Source organism: Pleuronectes platessa, chromosome 22 (assembly GCF_947347685.1).
Source record: "Pleuronectes platessa chromosome 22, fPlePla1.1, whole genome shotgun sequence".
Taxonomy (NCBI): Eukaryota; Metazoa; Chordata; class Actinopteri; order Pleuronectiformes; family Pleuronectidae; genus Pleuronectes; species Pleuronectes platessa.
In genome coordinates this window covers 12,508,415-12,528,640 of record NC_070647.1, presented here as the reverse complement: position 1 = coordinate 12,528,640, position 20,226 = coordinate 12,508,415, and the positions used below count along the sequence as shown (strand labels likewise).

General features: G+C 41.7%; 1 protein-coding gene across 2 annotated transcripts in view; it reads left to right on the top strand.

The window, feature by feature from the left end:
- Positions 1 to 2,983: 2,983 nt before the first annotated feature.
- LOC128428497 (ELKS/Rab6-interacting/CAST family member 1) overlaps positions 2,984 to 20,226 on the top strand; it is a 115,558-nt gene continuing 98,315 nt past the window's right edge. For both annotated transcript variants that reach the window (XR_008333799.1, XM_053414692.1), the window contains exons 1-4: positions 2,984 to 3,230; positions 12,034 to 12,894; positions 13,835 to 13,912; positions 14,206 to 14,361. Coding sequence is in view for 1 of the 2 variants with exons in the window: in XM_053414692.1 (XP_053270667.1) it covers positions 12,394 to 12,894; positions 13,835 to 13,912; positions 14,206 to 14,361 (735 nt within the window). In the remaining variant the exon portion in view is untranslated. The remainder of the gene's footprint in view (positions 3,231 to 12,033; positions 12,895 to 13,834; positions 13,913 to 14,205; positions 14,362 to 20,226) is intronic.

The following is a 20,226-nucleotide window of genomic DNA, read 5'->3' as shown; positions in this document are numbered from 1 at the left end:
GTCTTCATCACCTCAGTCCTCAACTTCTTCATCAGTACCTTCGGCATGCAGCGCACTGGACACTTCCCATGGCTCATGAGGCGCTTTCGCTGACCCACACACACACATACACCCCTCTGCTGACTAATACACCTACACACTGACACACTTACAATAACTCATAATATACAAACATGCATAGAGAGCAGTTTTTGTTTTAACTCTTTGTTTAATTTGAGAATATTCTCCTCATATCTTCTAGCAGAACTGCCATTTCTTACATGTTTATACATGTAAAAGGATTTCATAGCCTATTCAATAAAAGTGTGTGTAATTCACTAAAGTAGACACAACAAAACATATATATGAGATGACTATTGTTGATCAAGAGTATCTAAAATTAAATTAAAATAAATACAGAATAAATAATAAAGCTGTTGTATCTAAATCAGCATTCGTTAGGATTAGGCAAACAAATTAGTTCAAATTTATGATCAGTAAGATCAATTATATTGAGACTGTCTCTGTCAGTCATAGTTGTACATCATGCAATGCCTATTTTTAACCAGAGGGTGACACTGTTGTCTAACAAGTATCCTCGTCTGTTTTTGATCGAGCCAGGAGGAAACAACAAATACTGGGCACAGGCATCATGAAAAGTAAATCCCATTCCGCCACTTTAAAAAGCCACTGTTATATTAAAATTGAACATTAGTTTCGTTACTTACATCTTTGAACGAAAATTTGCAGTTTACATCACTAAACAACATTTTTTCACTCATCTTATCACTAATCTTTTTCATTTGCTATTTCTTTGAGTTTGAAGTGTATGTAAAATGTGAGCAGATGATATATAGATGTGTGTGTGTGCGCGCTGAGCGTTGGATATGGTACCTACATAAATAAATAAAATATTTTAAATGCTGAGGTTTAATTTTAAATGCTGAAATACCTTCCAATCACGCTTAGCCAACATATATCTGATTACAGACTTTAAAACCAAGTGTTTGCTCTGTATTATGCAACTGATATGTGTATATGAGTTACTATCCTTAATAAAACTGCATTTCTTAAAAAAATAAACGCCTCCAGGATCATACTTCTCTGTGTAGCCTGAGCCAGACACTTGTTTACCATGGTACTTGTTCATAAGTATAGATATTTATATAACATTAAATACACCTTAATGTCTATACCTTTATCAATATGCTTTGTAGAAGTTAAATTGAGAAGAAAATAGCAGTTCTCTCTGGATGGAGTTAGTGGAGACGCTTCAGAAGAGAGCGCTGGTTCTCCTGCTGTGTTTCTCTCAGGGGGAACTTTAGCCAGCAAACTATTTATACCTCAGCTGTCTGACTGACTGGCGCCCAGGGAACTGGGACACTGTGTGTGTGTGTGTGTGTGTGTGTGTGTGTGTGTGTGTGTGTGTGTGTGTGTGTGTGTGTTTGTTTGTTTGGCCAGTGTCTAGTTGGACAGATGACTTTCTGATGATGTGTGTCAGACAGACATATAGAGATATGAAATAGGCCACACTACTCTAACTTGAAACTGTATATAGGTCGTTCACTCGTCAAACACAAACTCTGAGGTGTGAACGTTCTACAGGTTCTGATGTACTGAGTGAATGCACGATGCAGAAAGAGCTGATTACAAGAATCGCATCGACAAGATGAGACACCTCCTCAATGAAAGTAAACAAATACAAGTATTTGTATAAGCAGCAAATTGTAGTATTACAGTAAAATACATGAGACTTTCTTCAGACATATTATTATGAATAACACAATTAGATGACTAATACTGAGGCAACAGTGTGTCAGCAGCATGTTGCAGTTGGAGCTGCTGCAGGTGGTGCTAGTTTGAACTACATGTTTATAGGGACACCAGTTAAATGAAAATTGAAAGAAAAAATAAGCAAAGTTCTGATAGAAATGTGTTCTCAAATTTGAACAATAATTTGACACAAACCCTGTTGGAAATTAAGGGAAAGAAAATGAGTAGTGGCTGGAGGGTCTTTTATTCTCTAACAATAGGTTTTTAAGTATGTTAAATCATCCAGTATCTAAAAGCCAAAGATATAAAAGTAACTTTTAAGTAAGGCTGTCAAATATAAAATATTTTCTCTGAAGTGTTTATCAAAAGCAGCATAAAATGACACGGACACACACGATACTTTGTCTATCTTCTTGTTGTGCTTAGTTCCTCACGGCAATCATCAGTCAATCATCGCAATCTTCTGTGCAAGATGTGCGCAGAAGCCCATTGCCGCAAACTCAGCAACTACATCCGAGATCCGATGCACCTTATTATTATCGGAGGGATTTTTACACACTGTCTGATAAAGGTTCCGACAGTAAAGGCAAGGGGTAGTGATGGATAAGGTCTTCTTTAACAAGTTAAGTCTTTCATTCTCACTGTCCACCTTAAAACTATGAAACGAACTGAACTATGAACTAGTTCAGAATTTAAATGGTGAACTATGAACTTGAACTATTCATGTTTACTTGTATGAACTGAACTTTGAACTTGTTCATGAGAGGTGTGAACTTGCACAACACTGAAAGCAGCTTAGAATGACACAGACACACACAATAATTTGTCCATCTTCTAGTTGTGCTTAGTTTCTCATGAGAGGGAACAGTCGCATGTGCGCAGTTCGGTTCTGTGCAGGAGGTTAATACATTTTAAATGAAATTTTTTTTTTTTTTAAATTTAATAAACAAATAAAAAATTATATTAAATAACTTAAAATAAAAAAATATTTATTATTATCAGTGCCTGTCAGTGCTCGGGCCCTAACAATATGTGTATCTTATATCGTTTATTATACAAAATGATGAGTGGATGACAATGAAGAGAGGGAGGGAGAAAGAAGGGGGGGGGGGGGGGGGGCTGCTAAAGGCTGTTGCGTCTCGGGGGCGCGCTCGCTCCGCCGCGCTGACGTCATGGGAGCGCCCGAGCACCGGGGGGAGGCGGCAGTCAGTCAGTCAGTCAGAGACCGAGCAGAGAGGGAGACAGACGGGGAAGAAGAGGGAGCGAGACACCGAGCAGACAGAGAGACAGCTGCGGTCCACCGGAGCAGACAGACAGACAGGCAGGCTGCCCGGGAGAGAGCGAGTCACCTCGGCTGACCGTCTGGTCCCGTTACGCGGCGTCACGGCAGAAGAACCACCGGCGAGCAGGAGATAGTGAACCCCTTCCTCCATCTTTTTTAACAGAGCTTATTCCACTGGAGAGGACACACAGCCGCAGTGAGTACTGGAACTTCCTCTGTGTGTGTGTCTGTTTGTGTGTGTGTGTGTGAGAGAGCATACATGATTCATAACATGGGCCTACGTGTGTCTGTGTGCCCATGTATGTGTGTGTGTGTGTTGTGCTGCTGTCCACATACAGGTTTGTCCAACAGGAGCCTGGACACATATGCACATTGAGCTGTGGTCTCAGGTCAGTACGTGAAGGCGGATTATCTGACGTGTGTCCGTCCCACACATGTCAATCACGAGATACGTTGTGTCTTTGTATTCTTCAACACAACGGACGCAACTTAACGTGCACAGCGCCAGGTGAGGCTGTGCAGACCAGAGTCTTCCTCCTCTTCCTCCACGTCTCGTCTGTGTACCTGCACAATAACGCGATTATCCGGCTGCTCACCGTGTTGCAGGCGCCACATGAAGTGTCCATTAAAATCCACGTAGACTGTTGTTGTCCTCACATTCGGCTAATATAACATCTGCAGGGACCTGATTGTTGTCTGGCCTCCTTTCAAACCTCCTGTGGAATCACTGACACCCACAAGTGGAAGTAGATGATAACTTTGTGTTTCATCTCTCCACTTTTCAAACAGGATCCCTCAGGTTCTCTTTATGTTTTTTTCTTTTTTTTTAATGTTTTGCACTTTTGCAAGATGACACAGAAATCAATGGACGTCTCTAAATCCTCGTGTTCATTGCTGTTGTAGCTGCACAGGACTGTCACAGCCATGTGTTGACAGATGCCACACAAAGCAACATGTGAAAGACTTGACTAACTATATTGATTTGTGTAAAATAGCTCAAAAAGCCATATAGCAATGTAACTCCATCAATAGCAGGATAACAAAAGTCTTAATATATATCGATACATTGCTTATGCATTGTGCAATAAAGTGTGGAGCTAAAACACAGTTGATCAACCTCAGATTTGTGTATTTAAAACAATGACCTTCACTCTGGAGAAAAAATTAACCCTTAAATCTTAAAAGACCCAATAAAGTGACATTTATCATGATGATAATCGATATCAACTGATTTGATTTTGATATAATTCTGGGCCATATCAAGGAGCCCATGTGGAAAAACATGGATCTGATTGTGATTGTGTTGTTGAGGGCGGGGAGCTGGCAACTGCTGAGTGTGTTTTGCAACACTCAAGGGTGGTTAGTGGTGGTGGTCGGGGGATGAAAGGCGGGAGGGGGGGGGGGGGGGGGCTGGACCATGACTGTATGATTTCCTCAGTGTTCCGCCCACAGCTCCATTTCTTCGCTCCGCTCCTCCTCCGGGAACACGAGTCGGGGAACGGAGCTGCTGCTTCCTTCCTCCTGAGGTCATTGTAAACACTGGACATTTTTAAATGTCCCGGCTCTGCACGCCCCAGTCTTCCTCTGGCTGAACCCTATTATAATACTAGTACTATACTAATATCTTCCAATCTTAACATATGGACCTGAGCCATACGAATTATAAACTTTATTTATACATCACTTGACTTAACAAAGTTACAATGGGCTTAAATGAAAGTAAAACAAATAAAGATGGGGATTTAAAGAACAGTAATTAAAACAAGAGTAAGTTAATCAGTTCTTGAATCAGATGGGAATAAAATTAAACTACACACACCAATCAGAAAAACTTTGCTTAAAGAAATAAGAAGGGGGGGGGGTGTCTGTCTTGCCAACAGTATCATGCTAAAAGTAGTTTTCGTATGAAAATTGTTCATATGAGGCAACTTTGCAGATTTCAGTTCTTGAGGTGTTCCCTGGTGTTTTCCATCCGCTCTTCAAAACCCGTATTCCCACCATGATGCCAGTAAAGATCCAGTCACTTATAGAGGGTCCCTCTGTATATAACCTTGGTTTAAACTTCAAATTGGCCCTCAGTAATTACCATAATACGCTTGTGGACCCTGTTTAAAAGTCTGGGACCATCGTGCACCCCCACATGACATGAGGTAAAGTGCCCTCTGAGGATAATTGCCTGTTTGATCTCAACAGGTGATCGGGAACTCTGTGATGTGGAAATATAACCAGCAGAGCTCCATCCACAGATCTAAATGAACAGAGTCAGACACAGAGGGGGTTAAGAAGTATGTGATGAAGTTAGGAGTGAGCCCAGTTATTGGCTGAAGTGATAGGTAGAATTTTTTACTGTGCATCTGTACAGTGCTTTGGCCAATGCTACGTTTAAGTAGTTCTTGGTTCCTGTTAGCATCCAAGCATTCCAATCCATTGTTATAACCTCCTGAACTTTTGATCCCTCATTAACCCTCTGCACTGTGACTCCTCTGTCTCCAGACTCAACGTCAGGGGCAAGAACTTCTGTCATATCGGCTCAAGACTTTGGACCAGTATGAGGAGCTGAGCCCGATGAAGACTGTAGATCTTTAAAATCAATTCCCAGCACTCACTTTTATCATGAGAACATGTAATCGTTATTTACTGAAATAGTTTATCACTTTGTTAGTGGTTGGCTATCATATCGGATGGATGGATGTCTCAGGGGATGTTTGAGTCACCCTGTACGATCACATGCCCCTTTACAGGATGAGCCTGGTGAAGTCGCACTCTCTTTCTCTTCCTTCAACCACCTCATACTCCTGAATTGCCCTTTCCTGCCTTTGTGTTAATTGTTGAATCGCAACGGCCCATTTTCCATATTTGTTATGTAGGCAGCAGCAGTAGCAGCAGTAGCAGCTAAGATCAGATAAGAGCACATGATGTAATTGCAAGTGCATGGCATCGGCGTATTTCATGTGCATCCGTGCGTTTGTGTACATGGAGTTGTGTGAGTCAAAGTGTGTAATTGTGTGTGCGCTTTGTTTGCCCGGTCCTGCATCTCAGATTAATTTCCTGTGGTACACAACAGACTGGAGCTGATGCTATCAGTGGCTTATCAGCGTTGTGCTTTCCAGAGTCTGAACCATATTATGTGTTATCGCGGACAGGAGCCGTGGCCACAGTCACTCCGGTGTTACTTCTCTGTATCTTACCCAGACATCTTCTGCCTGACACAGGATTCACTGTCACCCACCCGCTAATATTTACTCCCAAGTGTAACTGTGCAGATGAGTTAATTGAAAAGAATCTAATTTATGTTTTGGCTTCAAATATACTGGGTGCAGGTGTAGTTGGGTTTTCTATTTATGGCAGAAGTCAGGAAAACTATAGAAATCAAGTTTTTTCATCCTCGGTTAAAAATCCTCCTCAGGCTGTTTATGAGGATGATGTGTGTATAATCAATATAATGCCCTGACATGGAGACAATATCTTGTGTCTTGTGTGTGGAATGAGGCCAAACCACTGATAATACAGTTATCCAAACCAAACGACAGCATTGCTTGAGTTATGGGTTTCACAGCAGAGCTAAATAAATCCTGTTAAGCCCTGATGCATATTGAAGTAGTGAGAAACTGCACTGGGAGTGAGGTATCGGGCCTGTTTTTATTAAACCACTCAAAGTGGCATTATGTGAAAACTGACCCGAATAAGAATATCATAAGAATAACCACTATTTATTATTTAAGAGAGCTGCAGAGGTCTCTGAAGTGGTTACATATTACATCCTAGATGATTGGGTTAGGGTTTAAATATGATTTAAACATTTGATATAGTTTAATTCCATTTCCTTTTAATTTCTTTTCAAGCAAAATAGTCAAAGCAGAAATCATATTTTTTTTCTCGCACTTTTCTTGCCTTGTCATTTTCTGGCCTTTCGACTTTCTGTGATGTAGCTTTAAAAGATCATTTCTATATTGATTCTATATATTTTGTTATAATTCAAAATAAATTTATTACACTGTTTGCACGAATTGCACAGATGAAATTAACTTCTTTGAAACTTAAATTGCATAATAGTAACAGAAAAACTCAGCAAATAATGTTTTTAACTCCTAAATTGTAATAATGTTTGACACAAGCTGCTAAAGAGTTTTGCATCCGTCTTACAATGATGTAATGCTAACACTCTTGGGGTTGAGATAATCCACCTCCCTTTTGTACCCGTTAGACAAGTAGCAGTCAGATTTTCACCCATCGTCCTGTAAAGGTACAAAATCTGGCGTGCACCGCTTCATCTTTTTAAATCTTCAGGCAGAGTAGATGCAGAACAAGTTTGGCTCCCCCCTTCAGCAGAGCTGTTGAGTGGATTTCCAGTGAGATGTGTAACCTCAGACAGCACCAGCGAGTCCTTTCCAGTCACATCACCCTAATCACACGAGTAATAACAATGTTCTAGTTGAGGATAATGGGTTTTTGTGAGCCCTCCGATCCTCCGGCGAGCGACAAACTTTGTCAAACTCTGCTCCCGCGCTGAAACGCAAGCTCGGCTAAGTATAGGTTGAGTGGTGTGTTGCTTTGTGCGGTGGGACAGATGGATGTGTGGTTGTCACATAAATAGAGCATGCTGAACACCTCCAGGAATGCTGATGGAGGAAGAGAGGAAGCATCAGGGAGAAAAGTGAAAGTGGGAGAGGGGAAGGATGGATTAGAGGTCGGAAAGAGGATTAAATCTGAATAAAACCTCTGTCTCTCATTCTAGGTATAAAATCCTGTCTTACCTTGTGTTTAATGCTAATCCTAACCCGTCACGTTTGCTCATAGGCTCTGTAGTAACATCTGTATTGTTGTGAGCAGTATAGTGTCTTTCAGTTCATTTAGTTCCGGGCACCAGATTCACTGTTTTGGGTCATTCCCAGTGTCGTTTCTGTTTTCAGCAAATAACAGCCCGGTCACATACCTCACTGTAGGCTACGTGCCCAGCTCCAAACAACAGAGAGCCATGCTGATGAACATAATGGGGCATTAGTAGCTAAAGAGCCAAACGTCTCCCTCAGGATTTACTAGAGACCATAAACAGAGCTGAAAAAAGGACTGAATGTTGAAATCATCCAGTGGACAGAAACATGGCTCAGGTACTCGCAGGTTGAATATACTGCCAACTGTTTGTTATGTAGGTATATTGACCTAAAAGGTGATGATATGTCTGCGTCATCGACTTTCTGCTGCTATTCAGGGTTTCAAATTTAGTTTTTATCTGCAGCCATGTTGTGAAAATGATAACATTTGAAGTCAGTCAACTGCTGTGCCAGAACATACTGGATCTACGCAAGTACAAGTACAAGTACGTGGCATGACGCCATGGAGACATTCTTGGTATCCTGGTGTGATAGTCCAGGATTTTACGAGGCCTAAGACAAAACTGTTAGAGGAAAGATACAAAGATACAGCGTGGCTGATAGAAACAGTACAGAGAGGCAGAGGATGAAACACAATGGTGTTTCCTGACGTTTGTTGTTAAGACCTAAGTGGGATGAAGTTATTTTGGTTCTTAAAATGTATTCCTGGGCTTTTCCAGGATCTGTACCAGTAGGTTTTTGTTTTTTCTTAATAGAAGCCCCAGTCAGATTCTTGCTGACAATTCAGATTTTTGCAGCTCAGTAATTATGTCACTATTGATTTGATTAGAGCTGGAATGATTCATCCATTAGTGAAAGACAGAGAATTTGAACATGATTACTGACTTCAAATCTTCAAATGTTAAACCGGATATTGTTGGGTTTTTGATTATTGGACTATTCCTAAGAAGTTGTTATCAGTCCCTTATGACAAGGACATGTAATTGAGGCTTGATATTTTACAGGTTAACCATAAACTTTATTATAAGTAACCATAAATAAAATCGGCCAAACAATGAATGGCTCTATTTGAACAGATTTTTTCAAAACCATCTTTCAACAGATGAAACACTTAACCAAGACATTTTTTTTGATCTGATCATATCAGTTATAGCAAATCAATATTCATGCTAACATTTACAACAAATATCATTCCAAGGCGTGCATGAACTTGAAGTTCGAATATTTTAAAACGAAGCTGATGCTCATGAATTCTGTGAGATGGGGTGGAGAGCTCACTCTGCCCCTCAAGGTGAGGAGTGGACTCCCATGAACCTTCAGTGTGGCAGCGTCTGACAGATGTTTCACCATGGTGCTGTTTCACAGTTTGGTGAAAGGGCAGGAGGGATAGTGTGCTCAATTGACAAATAGCTCTCAGACAGTCATATCCTCGTGATCCCTGGATATCATGATTCAGTGTGCGTCATACAATCGGTGTGTTGTTTTTATTCTGTATTTCTCTACTTGATGCTCTGTCCTATCTGAGCTCTCCCTCGACCTGTAGGACACACTGATGATTCATTCATATGACCCTTAGACTTGAACTGTAGGAAACACAACATGGTGTGTGTTGCGGTTTCCATGAGACCATGAAGCCAATAACAACACAAAAGAGCTGTGTGTTTAGCTGTGTGATAAATGGGTGACCTTGGTGTACCTCGATTCTTGCCTCATGCATGCTGGGGTCGGCGCCACCTCCCTGCAACAAGATAAACAGTTTATATGTGTGTATTTTGTGTGTTTGTGTCTAAACACGTACATTTAGCTTTAGCCGGATACAGAAAACTGCAGCTTGCATGTTATCAAACCTATAATCAAATGTCCCGTTCATAGTTTTAAGTACGAAGCAATGACCCAGGGAAAAGAAGTTAGCACTAAATTGTAGTATTGTGGATCTCCACTAGAAAAGTCTGAGTGGGGGAAGTACATTTTCTTTTCTACCGTCTATCAGAGATGCCTTTGAGCAAGGCTTTTAAACCACCGACCACTAAGTGTCCCAGCAGGGGCAGGTCATGACCCAAAAAAGAGCTCAATGTGTGTTGGATAAACGCTTAAATAAAGGCAACAAAAAGAAGCCAGACAGACCACGTTTTTTTTTTCTGTGCTTTAGTGAGAATCAGGACACGAGCATATGCATTATGTACAGGTCAGCAAGTCGAGAGGGGGGGAGGAGGAAAGCCCCCGCAACACACACACACACACACACACACACACACACACACACACACACACACACACACACACACACACACACACACACACACACACACACTCTGTGTCCCTGTAGTCTCATAACGGCCTCAGATGAAGCATCAGATGTGTGTGTTTGTCGTGACATGATTCTTTAGAGCCACTGACCTGATGTGTGTCATCTGTGTCCATGGGTTGAATATTTTCATGTTTTTTTTTGCATGTAGAATGATATGTCTGATATCTTGGCTCATTGTGCACATGTCTGAGTGAGTGAGACCATGTGTGTGTGTGCTGCTGTGTGCCAGAGGCAGCGTTCTGGCCTGTTTCTGTCCAGGTGTGTGTTTTTGGCCTGAGGGGAGACACAGCAGATGGTCCCTGTACGTGTTTTAACTGTGTGTGGACTGCCGGTGTAACTGACTGGCTGTCAGTGAGATCTCCCTGGCCAAGAGATCTGAGCCTCAGCAGGGAAGACACACCCTGGGCTGTTAAAGGGACCAGAAGTTTCAGTGCAGGTAGATTAAAAAGGAGCAAACCATCAGCCTGCCTTCAAACACGGGGAGAACATGCAAACCTCCATGCACAAAGACCCTGCCCGAAGCAAATGTGCAATTTTAATTTCAGTATTTGTAACTTGAGCAAAAGCTGTTCAGAGCATAAAGAGTAAGTCTGAAAGTTTATGACTGGGATTTGAACCAGGAACCTTCTTAGTACTGCTGAACAGGGAACATCACTGAACCACCACTGCACTAAAATGTGTTTTAAATTATATTGTACTCACATTGAAGTTATTTTTTTAAACCCGAATTGAAGTTATTTTTTTAAACCCGAACTGTTCATGCAAACATGTGGTTGCTTAGTACAAGTTGTCCAAAGTGGGTAGTTCAGGGAACCTCAGAGATTAGAGCATTCACAGCAGAGAGCTGGAAAAGGGCAGCATCTTCTGAGACATTTATCAGCAACATGTGCAAACAAGTGCTCATAGATTATAATGGTGTGACACTCAAAACCAATAAAATCACTGCTCTGTTTATTACATAGCTCCTTTGACCTGAGTATTTCATCCAACACACACATACACACACACATAATTTCATGGTGTTTCTGCTTTATTTTAATTGTAGGATTACAGTTGACATGTTTGGCATCTAGTGTAGCTCATCCCTCAATCCAGTGTGACTGATATGATTAACAGAAATAGAAAAAAACATTTCTTCCATTATTCCATACAAATGTTATTATTCCAGTATAGAAATGGATCAATAACAAAGCTTCGAATCATAGTATTCCATTTATAATACATGAGATTCAGCTAGCTGTTAAACTGACCTGCATGAACATTAAGTCACCCGATTAAATGTCATCTGCTCTCATCTGGTTCGTCTCAGCCGCCGGACTGTGACTTTGATTTCGGTGCCAGAGGTGTCAGGACAGAGTGTGATCTCAAGAAGGAGTAGCGGGTGGCGGGGAGACAAAGCCGGCTGTGTGATCATATGAACTGACACATCGGCTGATGACGCTGGTGCCTGTGGCAGAGTTTGTAGAGGGAGCGGCATTTCTGTTACTGCTGTCGATGAACTGAAAATGTCAGCTTTATATAGTTTACTGTGTTTTCATCTTCTCCTGCTTGCACCCTGAAATCGTAGATGCCAGATTATATGACACTTTAGTGCATGCATCAGTACTGTGGGACATATGATCGAAATATTTTGACCAGTCAGCTTTTTCTATGACCTGCTGCTCTGATGAGGATTGAGGCTGATTTTACTTGTGGCTTGTGTTGGATACACAGAGTTTGAAGGCAACAGATTTGTAGATTATTAATACTTTATCCAAGTTTTTTCAAATGCAAAAGAGACATTTTTAAATTGTATTTGTTCAAGTCTTTTGAATTCTGTTTTCCCCATCAATAAATGTCTTTCTCCTTTTTCTTTCTAGGTGATCCCGCCCCACCAGGCCTTGAGGATTAATTGGCTTCCTTCATCTAAGCGGATGCCCTATTTATTAAAGTTTTCTCACAAAGCCCATGGATTTCATTGAGCGTGTGGGAAGAAGCCTTGATCACAGATATGTCAACACTGCATCAGGATATTTCCAGTGAAGAAGCACTTCAGTAGAAGACAGGAGATTTGTGTTTTTCAGCTCTCAGAACATTTCTGACCATGTTGTAATTTCACAGGCTCCTCGCTCTATTTTCTCAGGGTACCCCCTTGCTGGACTATCATAGTATAGTCTCACTTGATCGTTTGATCCAGATACACGTACATCTCCTAAGTAAACACCCCACATTGTGTCACCATGTACGGGAGCTCACGTTCCATCTCCAAGCTGGACGTTGTGGGATCCAATGGGAACGGGTCGGCTTCTGGGAGTCCCGGTCGCTCCCCACGCCTCCCTCGCTCCCCACGCCTCGGACACAGGAGAAACAGCAGCACCAGCTCCACCGGCGGACTAACTGGCTCTGGTAAAACCCTGTCCATGGAGAACATTCAGTCTCTTAACGCCGCCTACGCCACAGGAGGTCCTATGTACTTCTCGGACACCGTTGATGACCCGATCGGGATTGGGAGTCTGGGCAGTGGGCTGAATCCCTCGCTGCCCAAAAGCACCATGACCTTGGGGAGGGCTGGTGCCAGGCTTCCTTATGGAGTGAGGGCGGCAATTATGGGCAGCAGTCCTAATATAAACATTGGAGGTATGGGTTGTGGAGCGGCCATGCCTTCTGATGCTATAGCGTTTGGAGGAGAGATGCCAAACCATCCTCCACAGGCAGCTACTGTTCCCCACTCAATGAGACAGGTGAGGCACACGTGTGTTCTTCTGCTGTTGCTGCAACGCTGAAGTCAGTCATTTGTAAACTGAACTAATTAACATGTTCTACCTCATTGGTTTAATCTGCACAAAAGTCACTGCTCCTTACAAATAAATATTGTTATCTTGTAATGTTTGAAAATTAAAACAAGTAAAGATCAAATCAGTTGCTTCTAGTAAAAGAAAAAATGGCATCACTGTGAACCATCTGTTCTATGTAGAGATTATTGATCATCTAGGTGTTTTAAGAGTGAATATTTTGCTTTAAAGTTACCCTTTAATTAAATATACATAAATCCTGTGTGCTAAAATAGATAAGGTCAGCCCTCCCACTGCCTGTGCACCATTAGTCATAACCTGAAAGCCTCGTCTCTCTAAGAAGTTTCTCTCATTTCTCTCCCATACCTCCCCCCTCTAATCGTTTCTAATTATTTCTAAAGCGAAACGTTCTATCTTTCCTCGACCCTTATTTCCTTAACTAGCCTCATACACTCTGTAACTTGGGGATTGTGAGGATGCTGTTTCTCTAAAGCTTGACTTGCTTATCTTTTAATGTTGCTGATTTACCGATGCAGATACATTTTGGTGTGGGCGCTTGTTGTTGTTTAAGAATGCATCCAAAGTATTTAAAATTCATTCAAACACTGCTCTCCTTATGCCAAGATGAATTAAACTTTTATATGGGAAGCGTATTCTCATTAATATTGAAGTTAGTTGTGTAATCCATAAAGGAACTCGGTCTATAAATGTCTGTCTTGTGTGGAAATGGTTTCCTGCAAAATCCTGTCTGAGAAAAGTATTTGCATGTATATATAATCTAAAAGTGCTTCACATACGGTACATAGATCTTATTTTCCATATTTAATTTCACATACTTGCATAACTCCATATGACGATTGGGTTAAATATTCACAATTTGTTTTGTCAGGTGAGAGACGGAGCCATGTCGGACCTTCAAACACAACTAAGAGAAGTGCTGAGAGAGAACGAGCTGCTACGCAGAGAAGTAAGGACACTTGCATGCTCTCAAAAGAAGGAGCATGATACTTTGATATTTGCAGTTCTGTGACAAATGTTGTTTATATATCTTCTTGGAAATCTGCAGTCCTGAATTGAAGATTAAGATAACAAGGGAAATTTAAAGCAAGTGAATCTGATAAGTTGAGGGAGATAAATTATAATATCATCTGCAAACTTAATAAAGGATAATAAGGGTCATTGACTGAAGATACAGGTAAATGAAGCATCCCAGAGGATATAACACTTATTAACACTGTGTTTGATGTTGCTTTCTTGTAGCTGGAGGCTAAAGAGTCCAAGCTGAGCTCCTCTATGAACTCCATCAAGACGTTTTGGAGTCCAGAGCTGAAGAAAGAGAGGGCGGTGAGGAAGGATGAAGCCACAAAGATGTCTGTCTGGAAGGAACAGTACAGAGTTGTTCAGGAGGAGACACAGGTAGGAAAAAGACATCTGTGTGTGTGTGTGTGTGTGTGTGTGTGTGTGCCTGGACCTACGTTTCTATGGGACACTGAATTATTTATACTGTATATATCTCTGGAGTGTCTTTGCTGGTTGCTCAGTCAAAAGAAAAGGGAGAAGTATGTCAACGGTTATATCCTCTTAACGGTTATATTGCATTTTTAATTAGATTTTCTTCCCAACTGAGGAAAGCAGAAGTTTTAGAAAAAAGAAACTAGAACTAGAAATGAAAAAAACTTCTTGGCTCTATTTGTTTCTCTGGATCCACTCCAAAAATTAGAGGCTTCTTCCTTATGCCCCGCCCATCCACAAAGTTTCATAGAGGTCGGTTTAGCATTTACATTTTTTCATCCAAACCAAAAAGATGAGGTTTATCCTCCCCTAGTTGTCCTATCCTCGGATTTGTCTGATTTTATTGGAAGGCACACAGGGGACGGTGCTTCTAGATCATTTTGTGGACTGTTCTGGTGGATTTGTCTCGCTGCTTCATGGCGGCCTCGAAGACAGATGCCTGGTTGGGGACTCCCAGCTGTCTTCTGGTTCAGGAGCAATCTGGATGAGATGGAGACGCAGCGAGTCTGGCAGGAGGCTGGGTTATTACGCAAGAGATGCACACATACTCGCTCGCTGTCACTTGCAGTGTCGGATTTCACATGCTGTCATGGCCCAGCACGGAGAGGGCGCACGCACTTGCTGACTTTATTTTGAAGAATATAATGTCATTTTTACCTTTTGGTCATTGTCACCTGCTCTTAGACCTGCTGGTGTGAGTGTATTTAAGGTTGGATGTTGCCTGCAGGACAAATTTAATGTGGTTTCTCCAAAAATTTGCTTTGACATGTTTTTTAGATGCAGTTTGAGAACACTCAAGCAGGTTGTGCGTGGCTGTGTATACATGTTTTAGTCAAAATGTGTGTGTTGTGTCTGAGAGAGAGAGAGAGACTGAAGGAACACATGATAAATGTATTAATCTACCATGTAGTTAACCTGCTGCTATTCCTAAATCAATCCTCACTTGCTGTCACACACACACACTCCTCCATTGGTGTGTGTGTGTGTTGCAGTGAGTGAAAACACACGATAAGACATGTAAGAGATTATTTTCTTTTCTTTTAATGTCAGGAAATATGTGCTCCCTCTCTTTCTTCGTCACTTTCTACTTTCATCCTCTTTCTTTCCGCCAGACAAATCACACCCTTTGAACCCGAGCCATCCTTTTCATTTCCTGCTCTCATTATGCTGTCACTTTCCCTCTCTTCGCTCGTCCTCTTTCTCTGTTTATCACTGGTTGTTCTCTGTCCCCTTGCTTTCTTTTTTTTCTCTCTCTCTCTCTCTCTCAGTTCTTACTCATTCTGCTTCTCTTCTTCTATTTCTGTCACCGCCCGGTGAGTCAGCGCTGGCTTTCTCTCTCTCCTCCTTACCTCCCACCTTCCCTCCTCTCTCTCCCTCCTTCTCTCCATCCTCTTAGTTTTAGAAATTGAATAACACTCCCAGTAATTTTAGGACACGCACACACACACACCCTGTTCAGGAATGCACGTATAATCTCCACACTTCTTTCTTCCTCGTCCTTCCTACCTTCCTCCAAACTTCCTCACTTCCTGGCCTCCTCCTTCATGCCTTACCCACTAACTTCACCTCTCTTTCGCCCCCTTCTGTTTTTCTTTCCTTCCTTTCCCACTCCCTTCCTCTCATATCAACACAATGTGTCACAATAGATTCGGAGTCAGTAAAACACTTAGTAAAACATTCCTGATCTCATGCTTGTACTTGTCGGACACTTGTTTTTATAAACGAGATGCAATAGATGATGGAGTAATTATATCCGAATAAATGAAAATTTGAGTGTTGTCTGTTGTATATTTGATCTATTTGGGAGGCTGTGCCACAAGAGTGACACAACAAAAAATAATTTTATATTTTATTCAGACAAATTATTTTCTCTATCCTCTACATGGATCAATACTTCTCTGGATATTTCTCACTTGGTTTTGCTTTAATAGTTTTGCTGTTTTTGTCTTATTGGTATTATAACTGTGTAAAATTAGATGTGTAGTTGCCTTGTTTCACTTTCACCACACACATTAACATTGCAACAACATAAGCAGCAGTCAGGAGTCCCGTTTCAGCCCACGTCACGAGCGTTATACAATATTTACTCTCCTTTTGGCCTTGTTTGCTTAACTTCTATCTTCATCCACTCCTGTCGAACTCTCCAGCCCTTTAGAAGCTCAATGCTCCAGTATGTTTACCCACTGTAACTTTATCTGTCCATAGTTTGGTCCTGGGGAGGGAGCTTACACTTGGTTCATCGGAGCCTTTTCATCGAAAACTGCTGCAGGAAAATTGTGGGCTGTTAAGTGTTAAATCTCTAAAAGGCTCCACAGAGCTGAGGGCAACTGCGAGGGTGAGATGTCATCCCTGGATTATATGAGCTACGCCTTTCACAGTAGGTTGGTAGATATGAATATATTGATTACTTCTGGGGTGTCAGGGTGGGTGGGATGACCTCTTCACACAGAAGACCCCCCCATGACAAAGGATAAGCTGTATAGATAGATAGATAGTGGATGGATGGAAAACGGGCTGACAGACCGAAAAAACTCTCAGTAAGACACAGGTGACAAATCTGCATATTCAAAGTCAAACTATATGTCGGGCTCTATTTTGTCGCATCCTCCCTGAGATGCAGATTATTACTCTTGCAGTATTTACAGCCAGCTGCCGTCTCTCGTGTCACCACCCACATCCAGTAATTTTCTCTTCACAAGTTTTCTCAACATTGTCATGACACTCTCCATCTCTCCCCTGCCTCTCTCTCTTCCTCTCTGTCTCACCAATTCGCTCCCGACTGTCCGACTCCCTCTCCTCCCCTCCCTCCTCACTCTCCATCTGGGCCTGTGGAGCCGCTTTGCCCCAGAACACGATTCAATAGAAGCGACCCAAACACAACCCCGATCCGACAAATGCACCAGTCTGCATACAGATGCCCGCTCTGTTCGGCCTCACCCTGTGGTCAGCGTCCTCTGTCTCATTGTCCCTCTCTCTGCGCTGCCTTTGCTCTGCTCTCTGTAAATGAGAGTGTTCACCCAATTTGTTCCACCTCTTTGATCACAGCAGGTACGTTCGACGTTTCACCCAGAAAGAAAGCGAATCGGGGCAAAGAAAGGGAGGAGATGGAGGAATGTGTAGAGTGCTCGAGGAAAGCCTCTCTGTCTTTGGTTTTTCTTTCAATTCAAAGTTTCTCTCAAGTACACAGAAACCTTTGTCTTTTTCTAGCTCTTTATTCCCTCTGCTCTCCAATCAGTTTTCATTTAGATAGATATACAAAAGAACAAGCAGATGACAAGCAGCAGTTAGCCTTCATGATTAGAAGAGCATCACCTTTTCATTTCTGAAGAAACATCCATGCAACTGAGGAGTTTGTTGCAGAAATGACATGTTGATGTTATCTGTCTGAATATATACCTCAAATGAATCCTAATAAGATTTCATATTTCATGCATATCAAGCAACATAGGGTAAATGAAATGTTTATAGATCTAGTAACATATCTGTTACTCTCTAGTCTATGTCCCAGCAATGAATCAGAGCGATGAACAATAACTACTGTGTCTGTCTGTATCTGGGGCTGCTAGATGCTATCAAGTCTCTACTGTACTCCAGGCCAGCCATGTGACGTCATACCACAGCATGCGTGTTAATGTGTGTGTGTTTTGTGTGAGTGTGTTTCACTTGTGTAGGGTGTTTGTATGTGTGAGTTTGTATGTATACATTTTTTAAGAAGTAGGCGCTGCCAGCTCGGTTTGTTTGTTTCCTTGATAAGAGAGAGAGAGAGAGAGAGAGAGAGAGAGAGAGAGAGAGAGAGAGAGAGAGAGAGAGAGAGAGAGAGAGAGAGAGAGAGAGAGAGAGAGAGAGAGAGAGAGAGAGGAGAGAGAGAGGGAGAGAGAGAGAGAGAGAGAGAGAGAGAGAGAGAGAGAGAGAGAGAGAGAGAGAGAGAGAGAGAGAGAGAGAGAGAGAGAGAGAGAGAGAGAGAGAGAGAGAGAATCTTTGTCCTTCCGTGAGATGGCATGCTCACGTGTGCGTCAGGACAATTGGGCTTTTTGTACACGGAAACGCTTGCGTGTCTGTCTGTGCGGAGGCACAAATTGCCTGGTTATAATTGTGTAGATTTTACTTGCGTGTTTGTTACTGTATGTACATAATGTGCACATGGAGAAAGTAATGCACGCATGTTCTTGTGCATGTGATGTAGTGGTCTGCGCTGTTTTGCATCCTCCATCTCTATTTTTATCAAGTCTGTATGTTTTTTTTCTGCATGCAACAGTTTGTGCGTGTTGTATGGAAATGGAAAGTACACGGAAGTGGTATGATGTCAGAAGACGTGTGTGTGTTAGAGGCTAGCGGCTGTTGTTCTTTTACTGCTGCACTGTTTTCATTCTCTTCAATTATTTAACTTAATACTCAAGGTGCTGGTTTAGAATAAAACTGTTAGGGTTAGAGTGTTTGTGCGAGTGCTTGCGTCTGCTTGAGGAATTAAGGAAAATGTTTTCCCCTATTATAAAACATTAATTTAAACCAGACTGTTTTCTGATTGCTAGAAGTCTGTCGTGGCAATTTCTACAATCCCACCTTTAGCAAGGAGGAAACGAGACACAATTCTCTTACAGTATTGTCACACATTTAATGCTCGAGCATGGTACATACAACAGAGTTGAGTTTGTCATATGCACACAGACAGAAGACAGTGGTTGGTATTTATACATTTGGCTAACCCCACCCATTCGGGAGGGGGTTGTTAAACAGTTAATGACACAGGAGAAGCAGCACTTCAAACATCTTCAAGCTCCTCCTAGAGAGGAACAAACTTATTGATCAGCCTCTTTGATATAAAGGAAATAGGTGACGGGTATCCTGTCCCCTGCTCTCAGACCCCTGGAGTGTAACATCTGTCTCCGAGATCCCTTCTTAGTGTCTACAACCACCACAAATCCCCCGTGCTGTAAGGTCTTTGTTAGGTGAGTTTGTGTAAGGAACATCAAAGTAGTTCCTTACATCAATCATAATGCCTGAATAGCTAATTACTATCACACTGTGTCCGGACTAATTAGATTACTGTGACTGGAGTAATCAGGCCAACACTCACTCAGTTCTACAGGAAACAGCAACATCAAAGTTACATTTGTTAGAGATTCAATGATGATCAATCCAAGTATACATAAACATGATTATATTATGGTCACATGTTACATTTCCCTTACAATCCGTCATTTTGATCATTATGGATCAATAACACTTTATAAGGTGGGGGAAATCCCACTCTGTCCGAAGTTGACGATTGAGGGTACTTCAGTTGTGTGATATATTATCAACGTCATCATATGGTGGAATCCAGTCTAAGATAGGCTAGAGGTCAATTTGCATAGTGGTAACAATGGCCTAAGTGCATTTTTTGCGTATCAGACCAATCTTACAAGTGATAACAGAAATAGCAATCAAAAACATGAACAAACGACTGTGGGATTCTCTTGGTAAGCAGCTGTAACACTGGTCCCCACAGACTAAATACACCTTCTCTGGCAGTGCAGACTGTCTTTTAAAAGAAACAGTTTTTGTTTGATTTAAAATAAGCATTTGCTGTAATTATTTGGCTAGGATCCTGTACACAGAAGAAACATTTGACATAGGATGCACTGGCAGAGGATGCCAAGCGACTGAGCAGTTGCGGGCTGAGGATTTAGATGAAAATATAGGCTTTGAACAATAATTCAGATTTAAATTCTAAGAACATTATTTGGGTTTGAGTTTTCCACGGTGCTATCCACATTCCTGCCATGACGC